The sequence below is a fragment of the Rhamphochromis sp. 'chilingali' genome, assembly GCF_963969265.1.
Source record: "Rhamphochromis sp. 'chilingali' genome assembly, chromosome: 12".
Lineage (NCBI taxonomy): Eukaryota > Metazoa > Chordata > Actinopteri > Cichliformes > Cichlidae > Rhamphochromis > Rhamphochromis sp. 'chilingali'.
Genome location: NC_137939.1, coordinates 32,414,237 through 32,433,949, shown reverse-complemented (window position 1 = coordinate 32,433,949; position 19,713 = coordinate 32,414,237). Strand labels below are relative to the sequence as shown.

General features: G+C 38.0%; 2 protein-coding genes across 4 annotated transcripts; both read right to left on the bottom strand.

The window, feature by feature from the left end:
* Positions 1–31: 31 nt before the first annotated feature.
* ccnt1 (cyclin T1) lies at positions 32–6,667 on the bottom strand. 3 transcript variants are annotated; one of them, XM_080899938.1, is made up of 9 exons: positions 6,268–6,663; positions 5,507–5,588; positions 5,292–5,420; positions 4,795–4,855; positions 4,198–4,260; positions 4,059–4,104; positions 3,645–3,808; positions 3,484–3,554; positions 32–3,398 (listed from the first exon to the last, which is right to left on the bottom strand). In XM_080899938.1, exons 1-9 carry the CDS (start codon positions 6,438–6,440, stop codon positions 2,088–2,090), a joined length of 2,100 nt encoding a protein of 699 aa, XP_080756064.1. In that variant the 5' UTR covers positions 6,441–6,663; the 3' UTR covers positions 32–2,087. The 3 variants fall into 3 exon arrangements, with proteins under 3 accessions (XP_080756064.1, XP_080756063.1, XP_080756062.1); XM_080899937.1 differs by having other exon boundaries at positions 4,059–4,114; positions 4,199–4,260; XM_080899936.1 differs by having other exon boundaries at positions 4,059–4,260; positions 6,268–6,667.
* A 4,746-nt stretch (positions 6,668–11,413) lies between these two features.
* sarnp (SAP domain containing ribonucleoprotein) lies at positions 11,414–19,149 on the bottom strand. The gene is made up of 11 exons (XM_080899342.1): positions 19,050–19,149; positions 17,248–17,347; positions 15,558–15,601; positions 15,386–15,456; positions 15,070–15,121; positions 14,726–14,799; positions 14,206–14,240; positions 12,857–12,882; positions 12,687–12,755; positions 11,966–12,052; positions 11,414–11,854 (listed from the first exon to the last, which is right to left on the bottom strand). The coding sequence occupies exons 1-11, from the start codon at positions 19,080–19,082 to the stop codon at positions 11,813–11,815; spliced, it is 633 nt and encodes a 210-aa protein (XP_080755468.1). The 5' UTR covers positions 19,083–19,149; the 3' UTR covers positions 11,414–11,812.
* Between the last annotated feature and the right edge of the window lie 564 nt (positions 19,150–19,713).

Sequence of the window (19,713 nt, the reverse complement as noted above, 5' to 3'; positions counted from 1 at the left end):
TGTTATTGATGAGCCAAAAGCAGCACTTTCTTAAAATATTTTTTATTGACTTTGAGAATAAAGCAACCACATTATATAAAAAAAAAGAACAGTGTTCACATATTTTAAACGGGAAAAAAAAATCTCAAAACTTTTTCTTTTTCAGACCTGAGTGTCACTGAAAACACCAAGACATGAAAACACATGAAATTTATTGTAGCTATATGATTTTTGCATTGTTAGGTTGCATGAGTGTCGTCCGTTTTTTCTTACATATGGGTTTTAATATGAAATGTGTCCTTTTTGTGGCTTGTTCACAACAAAATGGTAATACTTAAAATGGAAGCTTTGCCCAGATTAAACAAAATGTTTCAAAAACAGTGGCAATTTCACACCAGAAAATCTATTAGTCTAACCATTATACACGTAACACTTTGTCAATTGCATTGTAGGCAAACCTACTGAGATAAATATTCAGTGCATTTACTGTTTCCCTGTTACAACCAAGAATAATAAAACCTCTGCTGCATGAGCAAGAAGCTTCTCTTTTCAAGCACATTTTCAAATATATGAAGGGGGTAAAATATACAGCTGGACGGCTGATTTGCTGTGCTACATTACTGTAAAATAAGAGCACTAATCCTAAACAATTAAGTTTTATGAATAGGCAATAACCTGCTTATCTTGCCAACAAAATCTGGGTATTGGCCTTCATGCTCAAGAAGTGGAGGTATATAAATAACCTGCTGGTCACATATGATTCTGTACAACCACAGAAAACATGCAAACATGTTTTTATGATGAATGATGGCATGTGGGCAGATAATAAAACAAACCAAAGTTAAATATCCACCAATTTAGTTTAGAGGAATGCACTCGAAAGACAAGTTTAACATGATTAAATCAGACCAGAGTGAAGTGACAGCTACACTAGGGTTTACACTTTTAAAACATCCCCACAATTAGATAAAAACAGATGAGCTATTAACTTTTATACTGTGTTAAAACTCTGTATACTGTGCTTATTAGGGTCTAGCAAATCTGGGAAAAAGTTTTTCCTGACATAATTTCTTGTCTTCTGAAAATTATACATTTCCATATATGATGCTTATTTCTTTGTCTTTGCATTTACCTGTGATCACCCCAAAAAAAATGAACTCCTGAGGAAAAACAATAAGGAAAGAGAAATAGTCTAGATAGATGCTCTTTTTGTTGAATTTCCTTCATTGTGACCAAAGCGCACAGATGTTTCAACCGTTTGTGAACAGATGAATGTTCTTGCTATGAACTTAGTGTATCCATTCAAGAACCAAATATGAATATTTTACAACCATTTAAAACAATGACTGCAAGACTTAAAAACTTAAAGTGAAAAGTACAAGCTTTTCCTAATTTACATCCTTTTTTTTTTTGCAAATTTGCAAATATAAAGGTTCCAATGTTTGTTTTAAACATTTTTTTTTACATTTTTTCCTCAAATCACCAAATAGCACAGCAAATATAACATATACATGAGGGATGAAGCCATTTTTATGGCTCACAGAAAAAAAAAAAAATGGGAACATAAAATAAAGTAAAAAATATATCGAAAAGATGGCTTTGGAGACATGCACTCTAACTAGGCTGTACAGTCTTAAAGAAATGACCATCTGTTCCAAAAGAACAGAGGTTTAACCCTAAAAAAAGGTAGAAAAAGGGGACCTTTTTTCTTTTTTTAAAATCATTTGATCAATAAATAACACCCTATAAAAACATTATAAAAAGAATCAGTAAGAAGACCAACCAGGTATGTCATGGAAATTTTTCCAAACAAATTGACATCCTCTAATTCCCGTCTTCTTGTCACATATCATTTGAATTTTTCAAAAAGAAAAAACAAAACACTATCTACACTTTCCCATGATTCTTCTTGTCTCACATTTTGCAAGTCCCATTATTGCCCCACGAGTACGCCATAAAATCCTTTGTTACCCCCAGTACATTTCTCTGCTGTCACACTGAAGACTATAAAATGTTGGGTGGCTGGAAAATATCATACAACACTTTATGTAACAAGATGATCAAGATGTCAAGTAAAATGTACATAATGTGGTTTCCTGATTAGAAACTTATTTGGGCAAAGGCGGCAGTGGGGGAGGCGGCTCCGTGGGCAGGGGAGGGGGCCTAGGGTTGTTTCCTCTGGAGCTGCTCGAGTACCGATAATCACCATACTGAGATCTGTAGTCAAACATAGACTGCTGGGACGGCTGCACACCCTGTGCACTCAGCAGTGAGTTTAGCATCTCAAAAGTGTCCTGGTACTCGTTGGACTGGGCTCCGCCAGCTGAACTGTGACCATTAGTGTCAGTTTTGTCGCTTTTGGAATGCGAATAGCTTCCTTGGTGGTGGGGGAGTCCCAGAGATGGAAGAATGTCAGAACCGTGCCCCAAAATTTGTCCAGAGGAGGAAGACAGGGGAGGTAACTGGTAGGGATTCCTAGACTTGCTCACTTTGGAGGGTGGGTGAGATCCTGCTGAAGGATCCTGGGAGTGTGTCCTCTTGCGTGAGGCAGACGAGGATGAGGACGAGGATGAGGAGCTTGTTCTAGAGGAGTCACTTGGTACTTTTTTGCTGCTTCCCAGCGTGCCGCTGGAACTAGATGAATGTTTGTGTGAAGAAGAAAGTGAGGCACTACTGGAAGAGGAATGGTGGTGGTGAGAGTGATGATAATGGTGGTGGTGGTTAGAACGCTCCCTGTGCTTGTCCCTGCTTTTGCCATCCTCTCCTGAAGTCCCCCTCTGCTTGTCAGGCACTCGGATTTTGACTTTGATGTCTGGATCCTGGCCTCGACCACTGCTGCTGTGTCCACTGCTTCCTCCTGATCCTCCAGCAACTGGGAAGCGCATTTTTAGAGAGTCATGCCTCTCCTTCTCCAAGGGGATTTTAAGAATAATGGGTGATGGGTTGGACATGTCAGAGGAAGCGCTGGGTGGATGATGGTGATGCTGCTGCTTCTCCTTCCTCTGTTGCTGGCCAATGAGGGCCTGAGCTGCATTGGCATAATCTCTCTTTACGCTGGCCTCCATGTTCTCCAACTTTCTCTTTTGGGCAGCCAGGACGTCAGCATTCTTGGCACGGTACTCACTCAGCGACACCTTAGCTGGGGCGTGGACCTCATGGTTAGGCTGCTGCTGTGGTTGCTGTGACTGCTGCTCAGATCCACCTTGACCTTTACCACTCCAAGTCTGAGCACTGCCAGAAGCATTTGTGTCCTTGTCGCCCACTGATGAGGAAGAGGAGGCAGAAGGTGGAGCAGAGAGGCTCATCAGGCCTGCCACAGTACTCTCTGATGAAGCCATGGAAATCATGCTGATCATGGTGTCCCTCTGGTCACCCTCCTCCTGGACTTTTGGCTTGGCTTTTGGTGTCTGTCCGCCAGCCTGGAAGAAGAAAAAATTAAGTCAATGTCCACATTGAATCGGGAATTTTTAATAGCAAAAAGGAGAAGTTAAATTTGCGTTGTACCTTCCAGTTGCGAATTCGCTTCAGTCGGCTGGGTGTTTTCTCCAGGATTTGCAGGAACTCGTGTGTAAGTTCTGGAAGAGGAGGAAAAAAAAACAAACAAGTCAAATCAGCCCTTTTATTATCTAAACATTTTTTTCTTAAAGAGCATTTATTGCACATACCGTCCAGCAGCTCGAGGGTAACTGTAGGGTCAACATACTCCCACCAGTGTTTGCCATCTGTAGACACGGGGATCTCCCAGTTGGACCATTTGCAGGCGAGGTGGATGCACACACAGGCTACAACAGGCGGACTATACTGCAGGCAGAACGTTGTCAAGTGCAGGCTATATGGCATGATACGTCCAAGAAAAAAAGCAAACAGAGAAAGAGAAAACAGAAAATCAGTGTATTGAGCTTTAACAAACCACACACAAACTTTGGTGAATACCTAGCATTCACATAAGAAAGACACAACCCTGTGTGTGTGTGTGTGTGTGTGTGTGTGTGTGTGTGTGTGTGTGTGTGTGTGTGTGTGCATGTTTGAGAGAGAGAGAGAGAGAGAGAGAGAGAACTATGGGTGAACTCTGAGCATACCTGTTGGTGGCCATAAAGTATGATGTTTGGGCCAAATCCTTGCTTGCTGGAACAACAGCAGAACAAAGAGAAAAAAAATTTATAGACACAGCAAAAACTTGAAGATAAAATTGAGCAAAACCATAAAAATGATGCTCACCCCTGACAAGCTGAGTGCATTTGACAACATGTGTATGAGGATGATCGATGGTGATTTCAAAAGCTGTAATAGAAAGAGAAGAAAATGTAGGTAGACATTAATAAAAGAAATTCAAAATCAATGTATACTTATAATCCATATGGAATACAAATCCACTTCCCACTGGCAAAGATAACATTAACAAAGCCGCTGAAAACCAGAAAATTTGCATTGTGTTAAAAATCAAGTGGTGGGGAGTCAGAGTTGAGTGGAGTGTCACTTTTCATGGGAAAACATCCTGGACAACATGAAAATGTCAACACCTGAATATGAAAAAAAAATTAATGGCATGTAAGAAGGGGAAAAAAGTTGTTTTGAGGCTCCCTCTTTAAATGTCTTAAAAACACATAGGTGAAAAAGGTAAAATGTCAAAAGTTAGGGCTGATAAAAATGAAAAAGCTGAAACAGGAAATGTAAAAGTGGGTGATTCAGTTTTGAAGCATAAATATCACTTCCAGTGCTGCTTACTGCAAACTGTGAATTGAAATAAAACATGTTAACTATTCTTGTTCTCTGGGGGGGGAATTCAAGGGACCCAGTTCTTCCTTCCAAACTTACCCAAGGTCTGGAGAATTATGCTCTCAAGAATGACCAGGTCTTGGGCTTGTTGCAGGTAGGCCTGAGGTTGAGAGGACAGGCACGTTACTCACTGGGAGGCCGCCAATTGTTGAAAAACAAGAGCAACTGTACACGTTATGTGGCCGAGAATTTCTGACCATTTGTCTGAAAGGCTTTCTGGCATACATGTTTGTTGAAGAAGCCTCAGATATAAGTGATGAAAAGTGAAAGCTACATAGCAAGTACAGATGCTCGAGTTTTACAACTGCTAGACATCACATTGCCTGCATGACTCAAAACCTACACAGGCTAAGATGTATTTTGCCTTTTACTCTCTCAACCCATGTAATCAAGCAGCCTTAACAGCTCAGAACAAATACGTGACAGAGTAAATGTTCTCAGATTACATGCAAGAAGATTGCCATTTGCCTTATTGTAAGAATTTTTTTTCTGCTTCAAAAAAAACCTCCCTCGGACAATTGCAGTACAATACTTACATCACTGCGAATATCTGGTGAAGGGTCCTGGGGATTGAGGCAGGCATGGGCCACCTTGATGACATGCTCCAGCTTTCGAGGCTGCTCCTCTACCTTTGCTGCCAGGAACAGAGCAGCGGGTGCGATGACCTGGAAAGGGTCAGTGGAGATTTAAAAAGATGATTCACATTAAGTACAATCATTTCCATGATTCAAGCAAGAAAAGCATTACTTACATTTCTGTGAAATCTGGTGAAGGACTGGATCATGTAGAAGCGATGCATGTACACAATGGCTGTATTAATTGTAAGTTGAGAGCTGATACATGGCAGTTAAGGAAAAAAGGTAAACAGTGGGAGCAAATTACATAACATCTGTAATGACTGCATACTTTGAAAATGGGCTGGAATCGTCGGTATACGTGTGAAATAAAATAGTTATAAGGATAACTATAGGTTTAATATTGCTAATTAAGTATAAAAGTTAATGTTGATAAGCCTGTTATCGTAGCAGCCACAGAATAACAAAGTTAAACAACACTTTAGCCACCGGCTAGCTGGGATAAGACTCTTGATAACACACAAAGCGATGTTTTCTAAAACTAACACATCTAAAACACTTTTTCTGAAACATTCTACATTACTATATGTCTAAACGTGGCCCATTGTCCTTCTAATTTGCGTTTATTCGTTGATATTTACCAGTGGTGAAGCTAACGCTAACATGCTAACGTCCTGGAGGCCGCCGACTACACAGGCCTCTGCGGCCCAAGGGTTAGCCCACTACGCCGCTATCGCGTAACGCTTGTAAGCTCACGTACACCTTGTAAAACCAAATTCCACAGCGTTAAACAGAAGTGGAAGACAAAAACAAACGTGAAACCGTCGAACAAAAGACAACAACAAACTAACAAACACCAGCCACACTCCTTCTCCGAGCCGGCTCGGGAGAGAAGCTAAAGTTAGAGCGCTAACAAGAGCTCACGACAAAAGGATACACATTGAGCCGCTGTCCCATGTCCTGGAGGAGGTTCGCCGCCTGTTGTCTGTATGAGAGCTCCTTGTCGGGATCAAGTCCAGCTCGCCGAGATGGGCTGTTGTCGATCTGCTGCCGGGTGAAGTACCATTTGTTGTTACTGCTTGCGGGGAGAGAGCGAAACGAAGCCGCCATCACTGAGAAGGACGAGAGTTTAAAATTTCTGCGCGTCACAGGAACACACGTCACGCCGGGCGGCGACGTCAGCGCGCCTCGAGCGACGGTACAGCAGAGGTCTCCAAAGCGCAGAGGGGTCTCAAAACGTAACTTAAAGTCTCATACGATCTCTCTTGTTATTACGCTGTAACAGCCAAAAGCGAAATCTCCGGTAAGCTAGCTACAGCCTCTGTGCTCCATACACCGCACAGCTCAAGAGGTGAATCTCCTTGTCCTGCATCAGTATACGCCCACTTTTCTTCCTAGGTACTGACTAAAAGTGCACATACCTTTACTCATGGTGCTACCTTACCACAAGCCCCTTCCCAAACCCCGCCCCCTAGCTGTAAACGTCAAGTATGAATGGAATCTAATAACAATGTGAAACACAGTCTAAATCAAAAATTTAAAAGTGCTGCATTAATAAACTTGCTATTATCACTGATTTCGCAAAACCAGTGCATTTAGGCACTTAGGCCCGCCCCCATGGGTGAGAAGTTTAACTCCACCATCTGGCACATAAGAGGAGAAGATAAGTTGCAAAAAATAGCTGAAGTAGGAAGTCTAATATTAAAGTTCTCAGTAAGAATCTTCAACTGAAACTTGTCATAAACAAGTCTCTAGGCTTGTGTGTCTGGGGTTTTACTTGCTTTTGAAAGCATGCTAACGCTGGGCAATAAATGGTGGCCAGTTATATGATTAGCCACGGTCACTGAGAGAGCTACGTTCCCTTCCATTTTCCCTCATATGCCTGTTTGGTCAGCCTCTAACATCACAGTCTTAGCCTATCTGTCCATAACCAAATAGTGCTATGTTAGAAAGTTCTATGCTAACGCTAAACTCGTCCCGACAGCCATGCTGTCCCAGATTTTTTTCCCCCGGGATTTTCCCTTCAGCACTAAAGACTTCTGCAGTACAAAAATCTGTGTATATGAGATGATGCTGTAGGAGGAATAACAATCTAGTTAATCACCTGACTTAATTGACACTTGACATGATCAAGCCAAATGACCAAAGAGGTTGATCATCTTCCTTGATTAATATGATTAACTACCCTTTAGTGGATGATGAGTGAAACTTCTCCTGAATAGGTGCTCAAAAGATAAACGATATCATATCAGTCCTCCTCAATTTAATCAAAGTTTGCCCAACACAGCACACACACACATAAAACATATTAATGATTGTACATTAACATAAAACTGTTGTCGGAACCATACTGAATTTCACCAGAGAAGATTCAGTATGCTACATCAGTGTCTACTTTTTAAAATCATAGCCAAGTGACACTTCACTATCCCTACTAATTGATGTTATCTTGTTGTATCTCTGTTGTGGTCAGTGCTATCTTCTATGCTGTTGCATGCTGGGGCAGCGGGTCGAGGGTCACAGATGCCAACAGACTAAATAAACGGATCCACAAGGCCAGTAATGTTGTGAGGATGGAGCTGGACTCCGTTAGGGTGGTGTCTGAGAGGCAGATGTTGTCCAAGATAAAGACAATGTTGGATGATACCTCCCACCCACTCCATGACATGACATGCTGGCTAGTCACAGAAGTACTTTCAGTGAGAGACTGAGATTACCAAAAAGCACCACTGACCGACACAGGAAATCATTCCTGCCTGTGGCCATCTCTCTGTACAACTCCTCCATCTAACACACTGTGAACCCTGCAATAGTTACACCCTTTTTACACGCGCTCTTTTCTACTCTGGAATATTCTTGTCAATTTTCTTGATATTTATTTATAATCACCTTTGTTAATCCTTGATATTTAGAACTGAGTGATCTGTATATATTAGTGCTATTTCTTAAATGTGTAAAATCTGTAAGATAATGTATTGTTTGGAGTTTAGTCTGTTACTGTTACTATTTTTTTTTTTTTACCATTTCTTCTTGGAGCAACTGTAACACACATAATTTCCTTAGGGATTAATAAAGTATTCTGATTCTGATTGTTTCAGGATGACCTGCCATTATCCAATGACACATCTGCTTTCCTGTATCTTTTGCTCGTTTCTCCTCCTCTTCTTTTCTCTAAACTGAGCACCTGATGGCTTTGAACTTTTCTTGCCCATCTTCCATTGGTTTTAATTTTGCACTCCAGTATGAACACCCATCCCCCAAACCAAGGTTCACCACAACATAACCTAATAGACCTACATCTTAGTTCACAGATGGGCGGTGTATTTCTGTTAACCTAACTCTACCTGGGTTAGTTTATATATGTGTGTGTGTGTGTGTGTGTGTGTGTGTGTGTGTGTGTGTGTGTGTGTGTGTGTGTGTGTGTGTGTGTGTGTGTGTGTGTGTGTGAGTACATGTGTTTTAAGGGGTCACATAACAATTTTATTGCACACCACTATTTTGGAGCACATTGATACAAAAAAAGGTTTTATAAAAAAAAATCCCAAATTGAATCATTAAATGATGTAGATCAGGTTCCATTACAGCGTTTTCAGTCAGTGGTGAAAGATAAAATTGCTCCGTTTTTTATTTAAAATTAAATCTGGTAATTTGGCCAATATTCTTAAGGTTTTCCCCTTAATATAAAAGGTGAAAAGGTCAATTTTAACACATCAAAAACAAACCCCATATTTCCTGTTGAGAGGTCATCTGCAGCGTACCACTTTATTTTCTCTTTTATTATTTTTTTATTTTTTTATTTTTTGTACCCACTTCTCTGCTAATATCCAGGCAGGGAATGCTGGGACCTCTTAATCCTTAATCCTCTTAATAAAAAACAGATGTGCTTGGTGACAGACTGAAAAGCCATGCAGGTGTCAAATAATTGACACGTTGTATTGTCACAGAGTACTAATGGTGAAAGCCCACTTCTGATTGTATTGTATTTGGGTGGTTGAGGCTGTCTCTGTCCCACAGCAGTTTTTGCTCCATATCAATACAGAGTTGTTCAGACTAATCACCCTCATTGTGTCATGAAACTTCAAGCGGGAGCGGCCTCTTTCTGTAGGTGTGAGGGGGGGTTTCAGTTGGTTAGGGCACATTAGCAGGAGTGATGAGGTGATCACCAGGAAGTTTAAAATACAGATAATTCTGAGTGGACATGATTTTTAACAGTGAGCACTAATTTACACAACAAAACTTATCAGTGAACCGCAGATATTGAACTGTTATTTTAAAAGTACATGCTACGAAAGTGTTAACGTTGACCTTGTTCATACTTTTTCTTCTCCTTTTGGTTTGTCGTCTTTAAACAGTTTGAAATGCAGCAGTAAAGCTTCTTGCTGGTTTTAGGGTCGAATCATTCCAATCACAGTTCTCTGCAGTGGCTTTCTGTATGTTTCATAATTGATTTTCAGATTTTTCCGATCACTTTTAAAACTTTTGATTTGTTTGCAAATTACAGCAGAAATGTTGCCCAAATGAGCCTTTATGTTGTTAAGAATTGTTGATTTTCTTCAAATGTCTGTAAAAATATCTTTTTAAAATCTTCCTTTTTGTTTTTTTATTGTGACTTATTGGGTTTCACTCATCTGGGTATTGATTTTTCATCATTCCTGTTACAACCGCTTTACTGCTTTTGTTTTTCAGACAGTGTTTATATTGTTATTTGAGGTTTTACAGTACAGCTAAAAACTCTAGAATGTGTTACTGCAGCAACATTTTATCAAAATGGGACAGAAATATTATTTTGTCATACTGCATCAATTGTAAGCTAGATGTTTTAAACCATTTTCCCTATCATAACATTGTTTGATATTATGGGAAGAAAGAAAATAAAGGGTAAAAATGACCCAAACTTCACTGAAACCAAACTTTTAATGAGTAAAGAATTGATCCTTTGATAATTGAACCTCTCCGGAGCTGTTTTAGATTAAAACCAGCTCAGAATGACTGTTTCATTTGTAAGATAGTCTGTTTTTAGACTGTAATATGACTAGTCACTTAATGTTAGGTGAAAAAAATATTCCCAGTAAAGCAGCAGCAGAATGTGCTTGATATAGGAAAGCATACAAAATGTTAAAACAGGAAAAACTGAAGAGACAAACTCAAACTGCTCCTGTAATTCTTACTTGAAAGGTTATGGTAAATTATTATTACTTGCATTTTATAGTGCACCGAAAACTCACAAATGTTTTACTTTAGCAAAATTGAAATTAAATACTTTACATCGCCCGTGCGTTTAGCACTCAGACAAGGACTGTCGGCTGCTTTCTACGATGTGTGTCAGGCACCCCCTTTGGTGAAGCTATCTGACTCTAATCCCCGTGCTTCATCAGTGCCCACCAGGGGGTAATTACACTCGCAAAGCTCTTTGTCATTTGAATCAATACTCCACATACACATTTGCCTTGTTCTGTTATCTCTGTGAAATATGAAGATAAACCTTACAATCATACAACTTCTAACTGGGGGTCTCTAACTGGCCTGACTCAAAAATAACATTTCTTAATGTTCACACACTTGGAGAGAAATATGAACACACAACTCCAGCCATATTTAAAGATAATAAACAACTGAGGAAAATACAAACTACACTTCGACAGAATGTGTTCTTTAGTACTAAAATGGTCCACACTGATGATCAAACTCCAGTAACAACAGTGATGAGACAAGGACGCAGGTATCAAAAAATTGAAAACAATTTATTTTAAATCACAAAATGTTATAAAATGGACAGATAACTGAAGCAGTGTATCAGTGATGCCCCAGCCCCCCTCCAAAAAAACCCCAATCAGACTATCTGATCAATCAAAAGTACAGTTAAACACACAGTGAGAACAAATTACAGTCAGTAATCTTCCTTTTCCTATTTCTACTGTAAACTACTAGATGTTTCAATCGGTTATCACTTCCATAACAGGTTTCATCATAACTGGAACACTCTACAAAAACATGTTTATATAAAAAGCATAAATTTTTTTCTTTCACTAATGGAAAACTTTACGCAACGGCTTCAGAACAAAACATTTCAACCTCGTCAATGGTTTCATTTGTAAAATGATTTTATTGATTTCACTGAGCAGTTTATCTTAAGATTATATGATGAGTAATTAACCATCTTTTACTGTAAAGTAGCTGCTTGTTGCTGTATTTGCTTGATATACATTAGAAAAATGGACTGTAATGCAGTTGAAACGATGAGCAAAAATCTTAAAACTGAGAAACTTCTGCGTTGTTTACAAGCTCCTGTTTGCACCCCTTCAATTCTGTCGTTACAAAAAAATCCAAATATGTGCTTTTCAACTACCTTAAACGATACAGCTGCATTTAATTGTACTTTTGATTTTAGCCTATTCCGGTTCTCATCCTCAGGAATCTCTGATGTACAGTCACAAAAAACCCTTAAAAAAAACAACAACAAAAAACCCTACTTCACACTTTATTTACACTTTTCCAAATCTTTCCGCACGTTTCATCTTCTTGGCCTGCAGAGACAAAAAGAAAGAAAAGATTAATCAGCCTCTTTATTTCATTCACTGTGGTTAAATCACATGGCATTGTGATGAAATATGAATCACACAAAACCAAAATCGTACCTCGACGTCGTCTCCACCAACTGAGCCCGCGCTTGTTAGGGCTCCAAACCGCTCCTTCCTCTTCTTAAGCTTCTCATCCTCCTCAATCTGAAAAAGTCAGTATAATATTAATGATTTAGCTATAAATTATTTTGTAAAATATAGTATTACTTAACATTAGCACAGATTCTCAAGGAAAAGTAAACAAAAACTAAATAAAAGGGCAAACAATAAAGACAAGAAAAAAAGAATCAGAACAACATTTAACCTCATAAGAGGACATTTGTTTTAAATCTTGCTAGAACAGTGGCAGCATGATGTTCTCGTAAGTGGATATCAGGCCCTTGTAGAGCAAAATTTCGTAATTTGGTCTAGACAACCCAAAATGTGATGTCCACATATGTGGACGTCAGGTCCTAGGAGGTTAAAGAGGGTTAATAAATAAAGAAAAAACAAGTACTATTAGGGCTGTTTGATATAATGACATATATTTTATGACAATATGAAAACGTCTATCATTTCATATCACGCTATTGTTTGTTTTGTGGTGTCACAAATATAATGATGACAATTTTTCTTCCAATTTTAAACAGATCATCTGCAAAATAAATACATAGAGTAAACTTTACAGGAATTTTTTATTTTGATTTATTGATTAATTTTAATTTCAGGCTTTTTAATGTCCAGCATGAACCCTGATTCATTAGTTTATACACCACACAAAAAAAACACTAGAGCTCACCTTTTGAGAAATAGATGAGACGTTCATGCCAAATCTTTCTGCCCTCTTCTTCAGCTGATCGACGTTCACCTTTAACAGAGACAAACATGATGATTCAGTGTCCTTTTTGAGTCAGATGGAGCAATAAAGAAATAAATGATCAGAATTTTTTTTTTTACTTTGACACTTACCGCAGCTTTACTGTTTACAACGACACCTGTTTGAAAGACAGAAAGTAGAAAACTGTGAGAAAAACCATAATAAACACTGAAATACTTGTAATAACACTACTACTAATACTAATGCTACTAATATTGTTGTTAAGGGGTTGGATGTGGCTGATTACAACTGATTAAATCTATGTTTAGCAATTTTAGTTTAGCACTATCAACTTTTATTGGCTGAGCATGAAGTCTCACTTTAAATGAAAACTACTGCAGTAACAATTTCCCAGAAAAAAAAAGTATTTTCCATTTATTTTTAAATTAGTTACATACAGAAATACATTTAAAAAGGTAGTATTGTTCACCATATCTGCACTCATCGCTCTCCACAGGCTACATATGAGTATGAAATGATCAAAAAGTTCTAGGTAACATCTCATGGGGGAAAAAAAAAATTCCCAAAAAACACATTACCTGATTGGCTGATCTCCAGTTGAACATCATCTTCTCAAACACGTCCACATGGCTTTCAGCATAACTGTTATTTTTAGATTGCACTATGGAAGTTCCTTTCTGACCAATTTAACTGCTCTGTGATTTAATCTGTCTTGCTCTGCATATTACTTGATATTTTTCACTTTTCATGCTGCTTCTGCACTGTGAGTTCTTCAACCACTCCAGTGCGTAGAGCAGAGGCACAAATCAAGCGGTCAGAATGAGACCTCCATAGAACGATTTCAAAATAAGCTACTGAAAGCTATTTGGAGGTGTGAGAGAAGCTGACATGAAGGAGATGATCTGCTCATTTAAATCAAGCAGATACACAAAAAAACCCGCAATCTTACAGAAAATATTTTTCATATATGTTAATGTATTTTACATGAGCTATCACTAATGCCTTGTATTTAATTAAAGGTGAAACAGACTCATTGCCCCATCTTGTGGTTTAAACTGGTACAACTGTTTTAAATTTAGTTGATAGTTTTGATGAATTCTGGGAAATTTTAAATTCTTCTTAACGGAATTCATTTATAACAAATAACATTAATTATAAAATTCTTCTTTTATAAAAAATAGATTTTTCTAGCAGTAGTATAAGTTAGTGCTATCATAGTATTACTATTATTATTGCACTACAATAATACAGGCATGTATAAAGGTTTACAAAGGCTTATGTTTCTTCTCTATAGTACAATTAGAAAATAAAACATTTTGTAACGTCATCATATAAAAGAAATAAATTCTGAATAAAATACAAAGATTCAATTAAAAAACACAAACATATTTTGACACAAGCCTACGAAGTCAGTCCTTAGCTTCGATACATTTCTTATAAAAAAAACCAACCATTTGTTTAGTAAAGAGTGACAACAGACCTGGAGAGGGACTTGAAGTAGCAGGTAAGCCAAACCTAGAATATAGGAGAACACATGTTTCAGTTTTAACACAGATTTACTGAAACATAAATCTGCTTCAAGAGCTACATGGGTGCTACTCGAGAAGTCATGACCATTATTTCTGTCATGTATGATGATGTTTGATTCATCTAAGTGATTGCTAACTCAGGGAGGAGTCGCATAAACTATGCTATTTTTAAGTTATCACATTTTATTGATACAAAAAAATGTCAATAAAATAAATATCATATAAAATGATGAACAAATTGAAAAACAACTACAATTTAAAAGAGCCTATGAGGAAAAATAAGATCACTTAAAAAAATGCTCCAGATTTCATTGAAGTACTGAAATAAAATAAAGTAACATTGGAAAGATACAATAAAGAGATAAAGATTTGATTCATCGTGTTCTCGGACAAAAAGCCAAATGCAGCGAGCACAGTTATTCTACCGGTACTGTTATTTTGAAAGAAGAAATAATTGAGGTAAGGCCTCACCTTGCTGCACGTATAGCCTTCTTGCTTTCAGATGACGCCGGCAGGTTGAAACGTTCGGCTCTCTTCTGAAGTCTCTGCTCAACAAATTAGATAAAAAACTGACATTACTGCTGTACATGAAGTAAAGTCTAAACTCTAAACTTTGTATACTTCCTATTAAAATCTCTCTTACATTTACACCTATACATTTGATGTATTACCTTTGCTCATGAATCTATATGTTTTGTTCATATACACTCCTAAAAATAGACCACTGAACTTTACTATGAGCTAAAATTCCCCTCTGACTCACATTTAACCTGACACATTTAAGTCATTAGTGGATGCAAACAGGTTGTACACACCTCGCTGGCAGATAATGGAGGAGTTATTTTCACCACCTTCTTCTCGGCAGGCCTGAAAGTAAAAAAGTAAAATTTCAAACGTCAAAAAGATGACGCGAATCATAAATTTTAGTTTCTGCTGGCTGCCTAGGAGTGGTAAGGACAAACATCGCTGGTGCATATGCTTCATAAATCTGAGAGTAACGTATACTTATTATTTGCTTAGTAAGAACATTTCTACACAGATATTACTGAATGAGACCCAAATGTCACATTGTCCACAGCCAATAAGTGATGAAGGAACAAAAAAAGGTAAATTTAATGAAGATAAACTTACGGCTCAGGCTCGATCGTTTCAGAATCCTTGTCGTCTTTTACGTCGTTGGAACTCTCAACTTTAGTGAAGTCCTGAGATAAATAAATACATTTAAAAAAATTACTTCTCCACAATACAGTCTGAGAGGCGGATTTAAAGAGAGCATATTGTGGGAAACATTGTAAAAATTTACCACTGCATCCTCTGCAAGTACATCATCTACGTCCACATCTTCCTCTGTTGTTCAGAAAACAGGAGAAAAAAAGAAAGAAAAAAAGAACGAACAAATATAAATTTCAGAATATTTAAAAACAAAACAAAACACTTAAAATGCATCCGCATCATCTGTAGAAACAATTTATGTCACACCCATCACATGCACGTGTAACCACCTACAGGGGTTGTCGATCTGTGGGACCAGCACCCGAATACAGGAAGTGTGAATCGGCTCTTTCTTTAACTACCCCTAAACTGAACATATGAATATTACTCAGCAGGCAATGCAGAGTTCAAATGGAGCTGATGGATGAACTATACTCAGATTTTTACTGTTTCACAAAGTGCTAAAAAGGGAATTTAGATGTTAATTGGAGGATATTTTTAAAAGCAATATAGCAGGAGCAAAGCAAAATCTAATAATAAGAATCACAAAATAACAATCAATCACCTCAATTATACTTATCTAATTAACACACTCTGAGCTAATGTTGATTTTGTTCTAATCTTTGAAAGGGGAGAGACTGGAGAGGAGATCGGGAACATGCAGGCCTGAAGATGCACTTCTCCCTCCTGTAAAGGTAGAATGTAAGGAAACATGTCCAGTAGAAAACAATCGAAGTCCAAATCTTCTTGAATTTATAATGTAATACGGCAAAAATGAGCAGAAAAAAAAACATGAAACCAATTTGTAGGTTCAAAGTGTTCGTGTGGTGGTGGCTCCTATGGCATTACTTGCTGCACTTTCTAACTGTGGACCCTCAGCACCAAATTTTAAGATGATGTGTTCTGCTCATTGCAAGAACTAGAGGAAAAACCACGCTGAATGTTCCTAGGTGCCTTCTTTTATACTCTCTTGGCTGTTTGCCTCCCCCCCCCCTCTCTCTCTCCTCTTATCTGGACACCGAATCGCTGTCATTTATATATAATCACCTGATATCCAGACATACCCTATCGTCTTCTCCATCTTCGACCTTTCAACCATTTTTAACTAAGAAAAAGTTACCTCACTTAAATCACTTCATTACATTTGATTCTTTTCCATGTTATACTTAAAATAATTTGTCAATAATTACACCATATATGAGCCTTCAGTCAAGTATGAATACAAGTCACTTTATTTTTCATTTATTCATGTAATTCCACTTCAATAAGATTTGTCTTTAGCACTTTCTCACATGAGCATTCATTTTAACATAATCCCTTTTTGATTCAAACACAGAAAAATGTTTTTTTTACGCAATACAACTTTTTTTTTTTTTTTTACTAAATCATACATTTGAAAAGCCAGACATTCTTTTGTGGTGAGCGTCGCTCACCGTATACTCTGTTTATTATTAAGCAATTAATGAATGAACTATCAGCAAAATCAGGTATGATAAATATGATTCTGTGTTTAACTATTACAACACTTTACACCATTTCTTTTATTTAAAATCATTATACATGCATTATTCATGTATAATGTTGGGTTGGCAACAAGAATAAAGATGATCTAGCAAATATGGACAAGCTCTGTTTTAGCTAGCTAATTTCAGATATAAATGACTCTTCTCTCACGTCTCACATTGGTGGATTTTAAGCCCTTTATTTAGGCAGGTAAATGAAATGTTTTGTGCAAGCGTGCGAGTTAAATGAGTGACGGTATGAAAGGTATTGTTCCTCACCGTGTTCCTCCAGATAAGCCTGAAGTCGGGCGATGAGCTCCCCTTTGTTTCCCTTGGTCTCCAAACCTCGGGCATCGCATTCCTGCCTCAGTTCAGCAAGCTACAAATAAAAAACCAGAGTTCATTTACTTAAACCTGACATTTTCGGTCATTAATCCATCTAACACAGACCATTTACTATTTATGTACACTATTACTTCTGTTATGTTGATGTGACAAATTTGAAGGTCAAAGAATATGTGAGGGTCAGCAAAAGATACATTTCATCATCAGTTGGTGAGCATAAGTCTCAGTGCAGATGTTTGTGTACCTGTCATTTTTTTGTGAGAAACTAGCCTACAGTGCAGCTACTACGAATGTGCCCTTCAGGCAGACTTTAAAGAAGTATAAAGAGGAATGAGTAATTTTCATTCTCTGTGTCAGTGATGTAGAATAACCCTTTTTATGTGGCACAATCTTGCTTTCATTAGGGGGATGGGGCTCAAGACCAGTTCTGTTGTAGAAAACAAGTCTTGGCTGGGGTGCATCACAGGTATATGACTGCCTGCACAAACATTGCTGTGACAACTTTCTTCTTCTTAAAAAAAAAAATCCCAGAAAAACTACAGAATAAAAATGCCCCTAATTAGGATAGTCAAAAATAGATGTCTCCAGCCCGCACACAAATATGAAAACACAACAACCACACATGAAATTCATTGGATTAAATCACATAAGAAGCCCATTTAGGTAACAAAATTGGTTGCTTTTAAAAGAAATTTCAGTACCAAATTATCCATTGATATTTTTCCCTCTAGCACCTTTTCAGTACTTTTAATGTAATGTAATGCACTCTGGTATGTTTCCTTTCTTTCTTTTTTCCTGGAGGCTACTCTGCATTAGTTGTCAGATAATCGTTTTCCATCACTGCCCTTGGAGTTTGAATCCAGTTTGAATCAAATACACTATTTGGATTCCTCCATCAGCTGACGCATAGAGCATCCAAATGTGTGGACACAGATAACAAACAGACCCAGACCACACTCAAGACAGAAAATCTTTACCTTCGTTCATTTATTATATTTTTACTAACTGGCCTCTTTAGTTTCATTTCCCCTCTTCCTGTCGCTCCCCTTGTGTGATGTGAGCTATTTTATTTATCTAATAATTTACTTTATTTCTTTGTTGTAAGTCGTGTTCAATGTTTCGGCTTCTGTGACTCGGGAATCTCCCAACACTTTGGGGACACATAAAATCCACAAACACACAGAGTTTACACATACTGCTCATTTTTATGTTGTGTGGCCTGAGATGGAGTCAAATACATTTTTAAAATATAACCCTAAACTGCCTGCGAAGCATTTGATATAAGTTTGCACAGGGCAAATAGCCTGGCGGCAGCATTTTAGGACACTTGTGGATGTAAAGTCAGAGACCAAGTAAACTGAGCTGCACTTTTAAAAGCTAATGTTGGGCTAGCCTCGGCCAAATTAACTTGCTGTTAACGTTCTTACAGAAGGACAGAGACAGTAGGTGACTTTGTGCATATATATATGACAGTATTTGTTATTTAACATTCATTTCATATTTAATGTTTTTTCTCCCTCCTTAACCGATGTATTCTAACGTTAGCCCGCCGTTAGCTCTTTGAACACATGCCGGGTGTTCGCCTTCTCAGCCGGACGTCATTTTGTCCTTCAAAACGGTTAATTAACGTAACCCCGACCTCCGGTCCTGCATCTAACTCCGGTTAAAAGCTATCTTTATCTTTAAAAACCGACCAAATGCGGGTTATTAAGTGCATATTTTAGGGAAATACCAACCTTAAGCTTCTGCAGCTCTATCACTTCGGCCATCTTTCTTTGTTGATGTGTTTACTTCCTCCAATCAAACCGGAGTTGCTCTCCTTCTCAGCTCCTCCACTCTCACTCAGTTTGTTACAGCGCCTCCCACCGCTGCGGCTGACACCCTGCAGGCGTGTGCACGTACAGAGCCCGCGGTGTGATGGTTGTGCTATTGCAGTGTCTTACCTTACGGTATAAATCGCCTTGAGGCAGCTATTGCTGTGATTTAGCACTATATACATACAACTGAATTAAACTTAATTGAAAACTAACTAAATACAACTCATTAGTGATACCTTTTTAGTAGCAGGTTAGACCCACTTTTGCCCTCAAATCCGCCCCCAATCTTCAAACCACCTATTTTAATGCAAAGCTAACTGAACCTTGTGCTATATTAATGTAGTATTAAAATAATTTTAGTAGATAGGAACACTAACATCCAAAGCAGGAGATTTCAGTCTAAATTTTAATCCTAATGAAGGTAACTCAGCTTGAACTGGTTAAGTAGAACATCAGCAGAGAAGAAATATGAAAATAAAAACAGCTCTATTTTCTGTTGCCTACATTGAAGAGGATGACTTTGCCTCTAAAGAGGAAAAAGTGTAGGCAAGGAGTTAAAGCGGATTCAGCAGGCGGAGGAACC